Source organism: Dreissena polymorpha, chromosome 5 (assembly GCF_020536995.1).
Source record: "Dreissena polymorpha isolate Duluth1 chromosome 5, UMN_Dpol_1.0, whole genome shotgun sequence".
NCBI lineage: Eukaryota > Metazoa > Mollusca > Bivalvia > Myida > Dreissenidae > Dreissena > Dreissena polymorpha.
In genome coordinates, this window is record NC_068359.1 from 67,553,953 (window position 1) to 67,570,521 (window position 16,569).

Consider the following 16,569-nt stretch of genomic DNA (forward strand, 5'->3'; position numbering starts at 1 on the left):
AGTATTTTGAACCATAGGCTGTCAAGCTGGTCAGAACTTAATGATAAAATAGAGGATGAACAGAACGGCTTTCGCAAAAAGCGCAGCACTTTAGATCATATCTCTGCACTGACCAATATTATAGATGTTCGCAAGAAGTTACATAAATCTACGTTTTGTTCATTTATTGATTTTAGACGTGCGTACGACGGTATTGAGCGGAATTTACTCTGGCAGAGGTTGAATAGTATAGGTGTCCCAACAAAAATGTTAGATGCAATCAAATCCTTGTATGCGTCGGTCTCCTCTTGTGTTCGTATAAATAGCCATTATACTGATTGGTTTGCAGTTACCACTGGTTTACGGCAAGGTTGTTCGTTGTCACCGTTGCTGTTTAATCTCTTCCTTAATGACTTATCTGTGCAGATTAAGGCGGTTGGTAAAGGTGTTTTGATTGAAGACGAGCCAGTTTGTATATTGTGCTATGCAGATGACCTTGTGTTGATTGCGGAAAACGAGCAAGATTTGCAATGCATGTTAGATGTATTAAGCCAATGGTGTACCTCGAATAGTATGGTGGTCAATGCAAATAAAAGTAACATTGTGCATTTCAGGCCAAACTCTGTGCCCAGATCTGAATTCAACTTCAAATGTGGTGTTCATGGATTAACTTATGTTGACAAATACTCCTATTTAGGTTTATTACTATCAGAACATTTGGACTTTAGTATTTCTGCCAAATCTGTTGCACAGAGTGCTAGTAGAGCACTTGGCTTACTTATTGCTAGATATAAAAGTATGGGTGGTATGTCATTTGCAGTTTATAGCAAGATGTACAATTCTACAGTGTGGCCAGTTATCTCATATGCATCAGCTATATGGGGCATACGGACATATGCATGTATAAATGCTGTTGAAAATAGGGCCCTACGCTTCTTTATGGGTGTTGGTAAATATACTCCATCAGCTGCATTAGCCGGTGATATGGGATGGCAACCACCTCTAGTTAAACAGTACAAACATGTTTGTAATTTGTGGCATAGATTTGGTAGTATGAATATGAACCGGGTCAATAGGAAGGTTTTTCAGTGGACTGTTAATACTGCTGGAGTTAAGTGTAAGAACTGGGTGTTCAGTGTGAAAATGATGTTTAAAGATTTGAATCTTGAAGAATTCTGTATTTATCCAGCTACTGTGTCTAAACAAACTTTTAGTGACAAGGTTGATAGTGCTATGTTCTGTAAGTTTAAAAGTGATTGGAAAGATACTGTATTACAACCAAATGCAATAAGAGGGAATGGCAGAAACAAGCTAAGAACCTATTGTCAATTCAAGAATGAATATTGTACAGAAGAGTATTGTAAGATGATATTACCATATAGACATCGTTCTGCTTTTGCTAAATTTAGATGTGGGGTAGCCCCAATTATGTTGGAAATTGGGCGTTATGCTAATGTGCCTGTTGAAAATAGATTCTGCCCTAATTGTACAACTTGTGTTGAATCAGAAACTCATGTTATGCTATACTGTCCACTTTATTCTGATATCAGGACCTCTCTTTTTGAAAAATGTCATACCATTACTGATTTTAACTCTATGTCAGATATAGAAAAGATGGTAGTTTTATTCTCCAACAAATTATTGATAAGAGATACTGCCAAAGCCTGCTATAATATTTTAATGACCAGAAATGCTTATTTGTATAGATAGGTTACACATTCTATATGGCATTTTAGTTTTTAGATTTTATCAATTATTTGTAGATAACATAAACAAACTACATTTTTGTACAATAAGGGAATAGGACCTTTGATTGTTGCTTTAAATTATTCCAACATGACACTCTGGAAGTAAATATCTTAACTAATACTTTTAAATTCTACACACAGGTTTCATGAGATTATTTTTATATTGAAACTATCAAAGGTCTCAATATTCCACTTATGCAATATTGTTTTATTGTTTTATAATCCATGTTTTATAATTTTAACATATTTGGTTAACTTTAACTGATGCATAGTAATTGTGTTCTTGACTACTGTTATGTCTCTTATAAATCCATTATATGATTGGCACTGTAATTGATATGAATACTTTTATTGTTGTATATACTTGTACAGTGATGAGACAGAAATAAAGATAGAATAATATAGATGCATCTGTTGTATTTAACAGGGGCGGCTTCAAAATGAATCTTTCATATATCTTCATGTTATAATCTGTATTCAACGAATGTTTGACTGTTTGTCAGTCTAACAGACAGTCTGTTGAGCTCTAATAGATGGTAAATTTCATACAACTATGGTCATTTTGAGATTAAATGTCAGCATGTGTATTGTCTAATATACCAGTAATCAGATCTTTAACAAAAAAACAGGCCAGCCTACATGGAGAAGGCCTCCATCCATACCTATGTAAGAAACATGATGGCGCTACCATTCCTGCCAGCCGCCGACATTGAGCCAGCTTTCCAGCTCCTTGCGCTAAGAGCTAACTCCGAACAGCTCTCCAGGTTCGTGCACTTCATCGAGGAGCAGTTGATAAACCACGCCATCTTCGATATTGACTCCTTGTCAGTGTATGGGGTAAGTGTCAGAACTAACAATGACACCGAAGGATGGCACCAATCTCTGAATAGAAAACAGTGCTCACGCTGCTGCCAGACATTATCGCCAATGGCGATTATTTTATCCAACTGGCTATTATTTCTTAAAATTGTCTAGAAAAAATGGCGATTATTTTATCCGCCTACATAAAAAAAACAAATTGCCACTAAATGTTGTCCGGCGATTGCGAAACGCCTGCAAATCGGGCCATCAAGCAGGAAAAATCGATAACGATTTTTCCTGTGTACACACTCGACCCTGTGTATTGTTATACACGCGTCAATAACTTCTGCGACATTGTGGCCTAGAGCATTTTTCTCAATCAGTGTCCGACAGCAGTGATATATTTCGGAAAAAACGTCTTTAATCTCCCTGTGCTTTACCAATTATCGGTAACTGTTAGATCTTTGTTAATGTTTCGCCAATTATTATTTAATCGTCATTATTGAAAATCGCCGCTATTATTGTTGGCTGGTTTTGTTTTGCACGCCGTTTATTCTGCAATTAGATTACGTTGAACATTGCTTGATGAAATAATTATTTAATCGCCATCAACAAATTATCCCCGTAATTACCGATGTTTGTCGTCTGCTTTAACATAATGATTCCAATTTTTAACCAGGTAACCTGGTTTTCCCAATTCAAAGGGACCCGGCATATGCCATGGTCAGCTAATTTTAACGAAACACGTGTTTGGAATTACACTAAGGTGGTGTATTTTAACTCACGCGCTGTGACGTTAATTGATGTAAACATGATCGGCATTGCGAAAGTGTTATTTTTGGAATAAATCATTTACAATTGATATTGGCCTCTGCCTACAATATTGCGGCCGATGGCAAACGCCGTATTAAGCGATAAAGTAGTCGAACGATATGCACATTTTAGATTATGCATATTAATATTTTATATTATGCATATTTCATGTGCAAAACGCGTACAATTTTTCGGATTACCGTTTTCGGATACTGTATTTTTTTCGTCCATTATGATTTATTTTCGAAGTTCATAACAGAAAAAATAGAATGACGAATACACATGCGGTGATACGGAAGGTGTTGTTTATAATATTTCGAGTATTCACCAAAAATTGCAATTGGAAAAACTATAAAAAAATAGTATAATTAGTGCTCTGGGTGGGTTGGGGCCTCTGCCCTTAATTCTTATGTGTATGTAACTGTAGCTGAGATCTGGTTTGTTAAGTCACACCCACAACATTGATTGTATTCTTTATTGCAAAGCCATGATAATATTTTATAAGAAAATGACACACTGATATTATGCTTGTTTTTGAGTATATATATATATTATAACTTAAATCAATAGATATACATTTAATAAAACATAGATAAAATGAGATTCATGTTTTTTTCTTTCTTTTTGCCTTCAGTACCGTTTTGCGAAAAGTCCGCATATGTTTTGGCTATTATTTTTTTAAGGAAAAAAAATATGGCTATTAGTTTCTGAAGGCCAGAGCATTAGCACTGGAAAAGCAGGTGGCCAGGAACTAACTTTCTACCGCCTGGTTCCAGCACTATGTGCGGAGGCTGAGAATGTGCAGTACGAGTTGAGGTACCTCAGAGAGGACCAATCCACTAGGAAAGTGAGGCCAGAGAGCCTTAGGATAGAGAAAAGTATTAGAGACCTCTGGGCAAGGTTGCCTATGACAGCAAAGACATCACAACTAGTGAACTTCTAAGTGAATGTGCAAAGGTGTACGGCCCACAGGTGAAGCCCACAGCGGAACGCACAGTACATGAGACACTTGTCACCAGATTGTAAAAGTTGGTGTTCATGACATTGTGAAGTGTGATACTGAACTTCTTAGATTTGGTGTTTGTAGAACTGATATATTTAATATTTTTGCATTTAAAACACTTTTTAATTTGCAAAATAATCATTTTGATAATAAATCAAGAATAAACTTCAACCAAACAATCATACATTTATTGGGGGGGAAACGTCTGCACTTAAACCAAAGTGGGGGGGGGGGAAACGTCTGGGGAGGAAACGTCTTGGGGGGGAAACGTCTAGGGCAGGAAACGTCTTGGGGTGAAACGTCCGGAAACCGAGTTGTCGGGCGAGTTGTCTGACGACCGCATTTTTTAAGAATGAATCATCAAAAAACGTTGAAACCCAGCAGGATTCGGAGGTTCATGTAATCAACATCGATTAATACTGTCGGATTATTGTGAAAGTGAAAGTAGACAATCGGCAGCTGCCGCACCTTTCCCTTCCTGTAGCAGATCTAGATCGTCAACCCATTCATCATGAAATTGAAATCACAATATTGACATCGTTTCCCGGCCCCAGTTGAAAACATTTCCCATTATTAGATCTACCCCTGCAACTTTGGACTTTGACTTTAATATCATACTTGCTCATGTGTTTAAGAACAAAAAGGTCAGAGACATGCCTCTTTTTCTAAAAAAAAACCTGAAGTCTGTAGGCGAGTTATAGACATTGAAATGAACAGTTTTTATTTTTTCCCCAAATATGTCTCTTTCGCGCTTGATTTTCCCCTTTTACCCAGCTTCCAGCGTCTTCCCCTTTTTCTATAAAAAACCCCTGAAGCATAATACAAAAGCTTTCTTGCTTAAACTTTGTTAACGCATTCCTTAACCTAATGTATACCGTAGACACTTATCATTTGGTTTTATTGGGGCATTATGGAAAAATAAATACAAATTAATCGGAACTGCTGATTATCCGGAACTGGTTGACAAACTGTAATGTGTTCAGTCCAATATCATCATTATCGATATTTTACTTAAATATTTAATTTGTTTTAATGGTTTTCAACTAAAAAAATGTATTACCTTATATTTTACGCCATAGATTCTAACATCGGACTTTTTTTCGGTACACATGGCCGTCTCGGCCAAACTCATCGTCTTTATGATAAAGATAAAGTTTATCCAGAGATTGTTGTTAATGCGCGAATAAAACTTGGTTCGATTTGCTGCACAATTTTGTTGATAACTGTCCACGTTTCGTCATTGATTGTGCAAACATTAAACATTTTTATTTAAGAACAATGTCGCTAATAAGATTATTGTCCATTCTTAACTCTTTGAGAAACGTTATGCATACAGTGCTGTTTCGCGCGAAACCACACAAACTTTTAAGTAAGCATTCGAAATTAATTTACTCTAAAGAAATATAATTAAAGCAAATACAATTTTTGTAAGGCTACAAACAACCAATTACCACAAGTACCGAAGGCATCCACTGATTCCGATATCTGTTAACTGGTTCCGTGCATTACTCGATCATAACCACAATTTCGAAACATGTTATGGTCGATTAAATTATTATTCAATATTTTTTATTTAAATCACAAATAAAAACTCGATAATCACGAAAATTTTAACCAATAAGAAAACGTTACACACTCCTCGAAACAAATTATCACACTCTAGGTAGAGCGAGGCTTAGAACTACGCGGTGGTTGCCAAATGAACATGCTATCACTTAGCAGTATAACGATCAATAGTGCAGTTGGTATATTGGATAGACGTAACAGACACTCGTATGAAGAGGAAATTACACATAACTGTGTGGGCGCTTGTGTAACAATCACGCGAAGAATTTACAACACTGGATTCACAATACCAAAAGAAAAAATGCTAAGTAAGAAAGATAATGTTCTTGATCGACGACAAACGGTTACTGCACGCTAGGTAAATAACCGCTGCCGTACAATTCATACACTCGATCGTATAATGCTTTCATCAAGAATGTTTCCATTACGTGAACGATATCCTTGCGACGCACTACTAGTAATTCCCTCTCAACACTTGAAAAGTTGTCATCGTTACCCATAGGAAAGAATATTGAAAGCGGTCGATGTGATCATAATGGGGAAGTTGTGGCGGGTCTTCGCGTTTGATATTAGGCCTAATAACAAAATGAGGTTGGCATGTCCCTTTGGAATAAAGTGCATTCATTCAAAATATGTTTATATTTCTTGATACTGTTCAAAATGTCTACCGATAGACTCAATCTAAATTTATATAGCTATCGTATTTGATTCATTCGGACATACATAAACCAGTTATTAATTTCGAGAATGCTTAGTTATTGCTTTAAAATTTATTTGAATCGGATATTAAAAAATCGTGATATAGACTAATAGCCTACTTTAGTTTACCTTTTTCTGACAATTTATTAACAAATGTTGATAATATATGGGTAAACAGAGTGATTTTAATACTGCTATGAATATAAAATATACATGACACAAGTACATACGATTGGCTATTTAATACTATAATAAACCACTGGAATAAATTACTAAAAGTGTCCAATGAAACAAACGCATATATATGATTATTTTATTCCTTCTCCACTCCAAATGTATAGACCGTCGACTGCTTGTATGTTTCTCCGGGCCTCAAAATGGTGTTTGGAAAATTTGGCTGGAACATAATAAAATGGTGAAGTGTATTGAAATCGCATACACGAGAACATTTAATTTATCATTCAGGTGAGCAGGACTTGAAGCTTTTACCAAAGTTCAGTACTTACAAGCCCATAAACCCTAAAAATAAACGAAATTTTTCTAACAATATTTCGAAAAATAAAGATAACACATAAAAATTAATGTTCCTTATAGAAATAGCAAAAATTTCAACGCTAGATGTGGTCTGGAAACAAAGATTTAACAAGATACACAATGCTCTTTTATTTGTACGGGACAGTATATTCAACACATGATCATGTATTAAGTTAATTAGTATTCGTGTGTCGTAAATAGATAACGTTACGGGAAATTATCAAAGTGCTGAAGGCATTGCAGTTGTTCGCTGTTGTCGTCCTTGATTAGCAGTGTGCACAGGCTAATCTTATTTGACGTGCATTAAGCCCCGTTTTCCCTGAAAGCAGCCACTATGTACAGATTTCAATGATAAACACTAGACTGGCCAATGTCGTCTTACAAGCTGGTATATACACTCACTGCTAGAGCAGAATCATTTGTCGTCTGCTGCAGACAGGCAGCGGTAATCGCTCCTAGCAGAGTGAGTTGCGGTTCTTACCGTTCTTAAGGCTTCTAAGCACATACTGATTTGCAATTTATGCTCTGTAAATTTAGTCGTCCGCTGATGCGACCAACTAAAAATGGAATATATTGTGTCACAAAAAAATAACAAGTATTTTGTATCTCGTTTAATCTATGTTACTATACCACATCTAGCGTTGTAATGTTTGCTATTGCTATAAAGGACACTGATTTTTTATGGGTTAACTATATTTTACGAAATATTTTGCAAACTTTCTGTTGATTTTGATTATTTATGTTACTTTAAGCTATTATCACGAAGAATCATTCAGTATTGTAGAAATGCTTGCATAATTTATTAACATCTGTTCATCGTAGCTGAGATTATGAGTTTACTCGTACGAGCATTTTCTAGTCATTTATTTGTTTTGATTCACAAGCATTTACCATTTTTCATGGCATTGTATCGGATTTTTAGGTTAACCATACAACGTAATACGTACATGATTCACACTATCAGGAAAGTGTTGTGTCTCAAGACAAAACGACGCAAAAGGTTTGTAGCTTTTCCCGCTTTTCCCGACAGTATTCGACATAAACATAGCCGTGTAGAACTGCAAGCCGGGCTCCGTAGTCGATGTTTCGATGTAACGCCCAGTTGCTGGGTGAACAACCCTGCAATCCAAAGTAATGTTATGACTCCTCGAGACGCAGTTCATAGTTCTAGTGTGTATGCCATTTCATATTGCTATTGATCAGGTTCAGAACGCTTGTGTACACATGCACTACTTGAATTCGTATTTCATGTAAACACTAAAACTACATTACGGCAATGCTTGAAAACACATACTTTGAAACACGTTTCATCATTCCGTCCTCGCCTACACAGAAGGTCAAGTCAAGGTCGCCGTTACAAACAGCGTCTTTTATCGAACGTAATTCAACAGGAAAGCGCAAATCTTGAGAGCGTCCGTCCACATCGGGTAGTTCCCCTGTAATTTGAAACAAAAAGGTTAGAAGTTCAAAACGTGTTACCTGTCCGTTGCCGGTAAGCCTCGTAGCCTCACACACTTACTGGTATTTACCAAAGACTGGCTTTAACAGCAGATATCTCTTATGGAGTTTGTGAACAAGAATATGCTTAGTCTTTTAAACGAGTTGACGTCTGCTATAAATGTAATTGTTCATTACATGGATGCATATGTTTTCTGTTTGCTTTTCTGTTTCCTCTTATTTTGACGATATAAGAGAGTTAGAAAGAAGAATTTTACCAGTCGGAATCAGATTGTGGTCCACAGGTACGAATTTCTCGGCAGATATTTGCACCACATGGTCCAATACGTCATCACAATCCTATATAAAATCATACACTGGACTGCATTTCTTTACTTGTATCATCATAAGCAGCAATACAAGTGTACTTAGATTTGAAACTGTGGTTCAACTGAATCAAATGTCCTTCCATAAGCAGTTGGAAACAAAATGTTAAACACAACAACAATTATACTCAGTCGATAATTGTTCATATAAATTGCCATGTTATTAAGTTAATGCTTATTTACAATCGTACGTTTTGTGATAAACTCTGTGCACAGTATGCGGTTTGGATAGTCGGTTTTAAACCAGTTGGAGGCTTAATACTTAGCATTACCACTGCTATGTAGTAAACAGCTTTATTCATGTTGTTTTATGTTTAGTATAGTGTAAGTTATACAGTATTAGAAGATACAGTATTGTATAGGTAATTTGGCACTCGTCTTGAATTTTTTTTTCTGTTTCCATATTAGTTAACGGTTATCCTCGTTTATTGTAAGCAATTCGTTACTTTCCATAAATAAAAGGCTAACGGAAGGTAACATGCATTTCCACACCAGTTCTGAAGTTTCAGTTTTACTACATTGAGTAAATATCGAATGGCATTGAGAAAATCTATCAGTAATTGTATTTTGTTAATTTAATTAAAAAATATGTAATAATACTTTCCACTTTGTTAAGTCGCATGTTTTTATGCTGGTTAATATATATCTACATCGTTTATTGAGACATCTGAATATATTTAGTACATTTTTATATATTGTATACCTGTCCGGCCAGATTAAAGTACGAGTGGTTAGTGAAGTTAAGAGGACATGGCTTAGTTGTAGTCGCTAGGTAGTCCAACGTCAGTAAACCATCCTCATCCAGCGTATACGTCAACGTAACGTCCATGTCACCCGGAAAACCATCTTCGCCCTCTGGACTTCTATACGTTAATGTCAGACGGTTGTCATTAACAAAAGGCGTCCAGAGCCGCTGGAAAGAAAACATAAAATTTGATTTAATGCGTTAAAGAATGTATGCGATTTCCAACGAGTATTATATGAGACGAATTCGATGCACGTATCGTATTAAAAACGGTTCCAAGCTGATATATTCTATTAATTATATGTGCATAGTACTAAATAACAGAATAAAACAGAAGCAAAACTCCCATGAACAGCCAACATAAGCTTTTCTTTCATATAAGCTTTCTGGCAATTTTAGCTATCAAGTTATGAGTAATGCCTGTAATTGTACCCGACTGAAGCCAACGAGTCCACCGTGTATGTTGTTTGGTCTGTTATTCACTACCAGCGAATAATCCTGACCGTCCATGGAGAACTTGCCCCCTGCTATACGCCCGGCGACACGGCCCACCACTACTCCGATGTATGGAGTGTTTTTCTCATAGCCTGCATTATTGCAATGATATTTAACTCCGCCACATTTAACCAAATATCGCAATCGATCTGTTTGTAATAGCAACTATACCACTGCCACTTCAGGTCATATATATAATTATTATATGTTATTTACATACCGGTAAAACCATATAAATCGTACAAAAATGACGGAATTAAAAATATATGACGGGCGGTTAACTTTCTCGGTTGATAAATTAAGTGCAAATTTAGTACATTTACCAAAAAGAGGATGCCGATTTTTTTCTTTTTCAATTTGTGTTAGCATATGTTCAAGCTTTATGACAAATGTGGTTGATTTATGCCACTGTTGGCCAGCATATATGTGCTGTGGAATATAATTCAAGGCACATTGCAACAAAGCAGACCTGCAACATCGTCGTATCCTAGGGCGATGTCAACCAGTGTCCCAGCTCTGTCGGGCACCTCGACAGATTGAATGGCGCATCCGAAATCCAACACAGACACGCGGACCTTTGAACCTTCAAAAATGAACCTGTGGACGCCAACCCGATTTTAATAATTAAATACTAGTACATGACTTAACTCTTGTACTTCACAAAGCTGCAATTTCTTAGTTCATATTCTCTTGAACAGTGCCCGGATTAGAGGGAACCAGCATGTATAAGTGGTATGTGTTAAGTAACATAATTATGTGGCTGCCACGTTATGCAATTCCGCAATTATGAATATTAATTATAATATAAGTTATTTCGGAATCGTATTGAGAATCATTTTAATACAGATACTTTAATTTAGACACACTCAGAATCATGAACATTGTTCCCACAATCAATCTGATGCTAGTGTCGGCATGCCTTAAATGATAATCGATAATGCAATATGAAACACACACTTACAAGTAAGGCTATTGCTTATGCTGATTAAACAAAACGGTACTCGCCTATGTACGTTTTCTCCATCTTTTGTTTTACCAAATTCCTCCGTTGTAATGGTCACAACCATCATGGATATCTATAGTATGTGATGAAATGTGGGTCAAGCAAGATACAAGATGTGTAAAATGTTGATAAAAAGAGCCATAGGTTGCACAGGCAATTCAATAATAAAGATCATTTTATGTTTATTAAAGGCGAGATTTCACATCGGTAATAGATGTGAATAGAATAACAGTTATGTTTAAATCACATAGCGCGTTGACTCAAGCAAAAAGGGGGATGTTTCAAGGATGCAAAATCTCAAAATAAGCGTCTTAACCTTCCTAGCTATGAGCACGACTTGTCATTTCGTCTATGTTTCGACTCGTCATTCACTCAATTTTACGATAACGCTGTGACAAGCGGATTTCAAATTTCAATCTTCCAGACAGAGAATTGAACCCGTGACGATTGTATCGGTATTCGACTGATTTAACCTTTCAACAGTGTTACCTTAAAATTGACCGGGTGTATAGCTTTATGCCAATCTCTATCTGACATTCGACCCCTTAAACTCAGCTCTCGAAATCTAGCAGTTTTATGTGATCGTTGCGAAACGAATTGAACATATTTGTTAGCATATTTTCAAAATGTTCAACACCAGTCTAGTTTAAAAAAATAAGTCCAACAAGTGTCACCACTTGATGATCATGCTAGAAGGCATAACACAAATTAATGGATCTTTGGCGGTTTTAGATGTTTTCCCGCTTCTCACCCAGAAGTCAAATGATCTTTGTATACATCTGCAGCCAATTGTATAAATCTGGATAACTCCTATCCAGTGGATAACTTTTGGTTATCTTATCATAAAATTGTAGATAACCAATAGTTATCCGCTGGATAAGAGTTATTCAGATTTATACAATTGGCTACTGTGAAGATCAACGAACCCGATAACCAATATTTGAAGGTTGTCTTGTCATGACCCAAAAGGCACTTAATTGTTTGACAAACAACTCTTGTAAAGATTTATGCACTGAATAATCAAAAAACGAATATATAAACATAGGCATATGAAAAGTTGAATAATATTTTAATATATTGACTGTGAGAACGCTGCTAAAAAATAATTACTTAAAAAAAACACGATATGCCAACAACAATAAATTATACGTGTATGTAGATACAATCCTGCTATTTTCCTATTTATTTAAAACAATTTATACTTATATTCGTATCCAAAAATGTCACATTTTTTATTTAAATTTTAACATTGTTACCTAGCTTGTTACCTTATTCCGTTTTACAATATTTATTATTGAAACAAGTCATTTGTTAGTTCTTGTTTTTATAGCACATTTCCATAACTCACTATGCGTAAAATGAAAACACATTTACTCAAAGGTTGCATACTATACATAATTTTGTCATTTGCAACCAAATAATTATTGTTTGTCAGCTTTAGATACCATTCTGATGTTCTTAAAGAACTTTTAGTTACAGAGGAACTCTTCTGTATAATATACATGCAAAGTAGCGTAAATGTCGATTACAAATTGTACAAAACTTTGAACATGTTCAATGAGTGGTGAAAAACAAAATGAACTAATGAAGTTTCTATAATACACACTTTCTTGAAAAGTTTTTAGTCGTTTTTCATTCATATACTCAAAGCACTTACATAATCGAAATGCCTTGGTGTATAAAATACACAACATCAACGTCTAAATATGAGAAATGCGCAAGCTTAACCAAATCAGTCGGTAATGTATCAGTTTTAACAAAATCACACATGTTTAAATTAAGTGGATAATACGTCTTAAAAAAACACAATATTTTCATGTTTGTTGAAAAACATAGTTTGTATTGTACAAGATAACATCTCCGTTCCTCACATGTAATACAGAAAAATAGTAAAGACAACTATGTCTAATCAAGTTTATTCAGTAGAGAAGAAAAATTGTATGTCAATTCATGCAATATATAAGTAATAGAGTCAATACAAGTATTTTTTTATTTTAAATAATAAAGTCAATACATGTCATTTTTTGTTTTTCATAAATACATGTGATCACGAACAGTTCAATACTCATTTAAGAGTTTATCAATTTGTTCATATTATAAAGATACTCAAGGATTGACTTATTCGTTCATTGTGAAATGAAACCGTAAGGGTACACATCAGAAGTCAACCACATCATATATAGAGATGATACGAAATCACAAATCATAAACGAACCAGTCCGTGTTGTTGATATTACATGTAAATTCCTAAGCACTGGTTAACACTCTTTGTATTAGTTTGATATATTTATTTATTTATGACACAGTTAAACGTTAAAAGGTGAGAAGAGACTCAAAACAGAGGAAATCAGATGTCTTGAAGACTCTTAAAGATTCATGGCCGCAAAGGATGCGTCTCTGAAACAAAAATAATCAGAATGACATTTAAAACATCTGCCCCATTCCATTATTAATTCATTTATCTGATAGGCATTGCATACATGTATATAAAAACCTTTATCACAAAAAGCAAAATGATAACACCATGCTCAACTCATTGCTAGACTCCAGCGCACAATACGAATTACCAGCAAAATCAAAACAGATACGTAATAAAACATCACTCACACTAGTATGAAGAGCTCACTTGACCCTCCGTAATCATCATAATAAGTTCTAAAATAGAAAAATAATATCTTACAAAAAGTAAAGCCAAGCAAACGTTTTTTGTTCTAACGAAACAGTCTTCGAAATGATTCATGTCATAAATATTAAGTCCAAAAACCCCTCGGAGGATCATTATGATACTGTACTCATTTTTGAATATGAATAATAAACATAATTAATTCTGGTATAAATAAGTTCAAGTTTTTCCTGGTAGTTAAAATTCTTGTTCATAGAAAATTGTTACCATTTTTGTCTAAAAAGCCGTCCCCATTTTTGTCGGCCTTGGCGAATATTGCCTCTACCATTCCATCGTCGTACGAGTACATTTCCGAGCCCGGTACGTCACTTTGCTTCAGAATCCTTCTCAGTTCTTCTTTATCGATCTTTCCTGGCAACAGACATGATTTAAACATGTAAAGCACAAGGGTCTCTTTTGGGCGGACTTAAATTATTTATATAATATAAATAGTATAATATATATATATATTATAAAATAATATATATTATGAATATAAAACAAGAATGTATATGAAACGTTTCGAAAGAACATTTGAAGTGCACGTTGTTGTTTTAACACTTAAACATTTATTTCATACGGGTATCTTAAATCAATCAGTAACAAAAGCAGTGAATATTCTTCAGTTATTCAACACAAAGCAAAGTACATACAAAGTATGTTGCTCATACCGTCATTATTTTTGTCGAAGACAGCAAATGCTTCTTCCATTGCCTTCTTGGGGTCCTCAAGACTTGCCTCCAGCTCGATGAGTTCGTCGAGATTTATAGTCTCGAAATCTGACAAACAACATACATCAGTAAATGCTTTAATCTGACCATTTGTTAAAGATACGGATCCATGGTCTTGACGTAAGGTACTGGTTCAAGGACCCAGTGGTCGCAAGTTCCATCTCCCCGCTCAACCATAATCAACTAACTCGTCTAATTCTTTCTGAGAAAATATGAGTCTTTACACCGATTTGAATTTTTCTCGTTCCTTCGCACTGGGTACTAAAAGACTCGGGGATTGCGATTCTTGATTTTGTTGAGCGTCGTGTGCTTTCCAAAGATACTTAAAATTCACTTTGCAATGGGTATTATTAAATGTATGAAAATGTTGTTCGATACTCGATCTGCCAACTATGAAATCATTTAAACACAAAGTAAACTTTGACATACAAAACGTTCATTAAGGTATTACTGTGAGCAGGATATTAAGACGACAATTAGTTTAAACCTATTTAATTTAGATCGATTGTATTAAAAGCATCGAGAGCTAATTGAAACGCTCTCGAGTCGTTGCCCTGGGTAGAACCAGTACTTGGTGCCTTTGATGCAGTTCTTAGGAACACTCCCACAGTGGGGAAACAGTGGGATTCACAGGTTGAACTCATGACCTCTCCGTCGTTGGACTGACACCAAATCAATTTCGCCACAGCGACCTTTTAAAATTAGAAAATTGACTATTGAAAAAATGTAAACCAATGTATATGGTTGAGTAGCATAATATAAGGACAATAACCGTCAACCCAATACGTACCTGATTTTCTTTTCTTCTCCCAGAATGTTCCGATCTCCTGGAAGATGGGGTTGTGACCCGCAAGACAGAGTGCCTCATACACCCCGTTCTTGTCCAACTCCTCGCAGTCGTTCGTGTGACACACCTCCTGGTAGGCGTCCTCTATACTCTGGTGTGGTCGCGACAATGACAAAACGTTAGTACATGTAATACAATAGCGAATATTCGATTGTTGATTAATCCACTTCATATGGAAAAGCCTTGTTACGTCGGCCATGCTCTGGTCAAATATCTGTAATCACTTCAACAACGGTCTTACAACTTAGTACTTAAGTAATTGCAACAGTTCGTGTGCAACGTCATCTGGCGTAGCTAAAAAACAAGACCTCAAAATGTATTAGTTATTTCAGTTCATGTTTACAATCAAACTTAACTCGTTTTCAAACTGCAGTTGCATCCATATGATGGCATACTTTGGCTATTTTTCACGAAATTAAACGGTTTCATGATGCTTTACTAGTTGTTGCAAAATGTAAGCCTTGATGACAAGTTTTATAATGTATGTTTTTTTTTTGTCAACAAGCAACACGCAAAAGAAAGATACTTACCATAGTCATGTTGAATATAAATAAATTACTTTTTCCTTCTGTAGTTAATTTCTCTCGTTTTAATTTCACATGTGTTATTGTTGAGAACAGGCTATACGATAAAAGGTACACTTGTTCGGTAATTGTTAACTGATCTTCCGTGATTTAAGTAATAAACGAAATGAAACCTGACTCTGTGTACCCGGGAGAGTTGAATTGTTTGAAACACAATGGCTTTTATTAAGTGGCAAAAAGGTTAATGATCGCAAATATAGTTAACTTGTATTGCTTTTTCAAAACGTTTTGATTTCTAATAAACATATCGTAAAATCATGTTGCAGTATACCCGCATATCAACGTGTGGATTTACTTAATATATTCCCTATAGTTAAGCAAAGATAAGAACGAAATGTTGTTGTATTTTTTATAAATAAAAGGTTCAAGAATTGGTTATTATCAATATCGATGTAGCTAGACGATATTGTTTTCTTTACCAGCAGTTTACTTGCAACATGTGTACGTTTATCATACAAATAACATTATGAAATGGGTCTTCGCATATCAAGCATAAGTTTATTTTATATACCGTATCAAATAACAACACATTTTAG

General features: G+C 35.3%; 2 protein-coding genes across 4 annotated transcripts; both read right to left on the bottom strand.

Moving 5' to 3' along the window:
- Window positions 1–6,774: 6,774 nt before the first annotated feature.
- Window positions 6,775–11,761, bottom strand: LOC127832198 (galactose mutarotase-like). Of its 3 annotated transcripts, XM_052357497.1 has the most exons (9): window positions 11,699–11,761; window positions 11,212–11,282; window positions 10,676–10,803; window positions 10,144–10,298; window positions 9,670–9,879; window positions 8,859–8,940; window positions 8,438–8,579; window positions 8,091–8,262; window positions 6,775–7,006 (listed from the first exon to the last, which is right to left on the bottom strand). In XM_052357497.1, the coding sequence occupies exons 1-9, from the start codon at window positions 11,744–11,746 to the stop codon at window positions 6,923–6,925; spliced, it is 1,092 nt and encodes a 363-aa protein (XP_052213457.1). In that variant the 5' UTR covers window positions 11,747–11,761; the 3' UTR covers window positions 6,775–6,922. The 3 variants fall into 3 exon arrangements, with proteins under 3 accessions (XP_052213457.1, XP_052213458.1, XP_052213459.1); XM_052357498.1 differs by lacking the exon at window positions 10,676–10,803 and having other exon boundaries at window positions 11,168–11,282; XM_052357499.1 differs by lacking the exons at window positions 10,676–10,803; window positions 11,699–11,761 and having other exon boundaries at window positions 11,212–11,281.
- A 1,820-nt stretch (window positions 11,762–13,581) lies between these two features.
- On the bottom strand, window positions 13,582–16,172 carry LOC127832514 (troponin C, skeletal muscle-like). Its single transcript, XM_052358015.1, has 6 exons — window positions 15,980–16,172; window positions 15,393–15,540; window positions 14,543–14,650; window positions 14,100–14,243; window positions 13,817–13,864; window positions 13,582–13,606 (listed from the first exon to the last, which is right to left on the bottom strand). The coding sequence occupies exons 1-5, from the start codon at window positions 15,986–15,988 to the stop codon at window positions 13,818–13,820; spliced, it is 456 nt and encodes a 151-aa protein (XP_052213975.1). The 5' UTR covers window positions 15,989–16,172; the 3' UTR covers window positions 13,582–13,606; window position 13,817.
- Window positions 16,173–16,569: the final 397 nt, after the last annotated feature.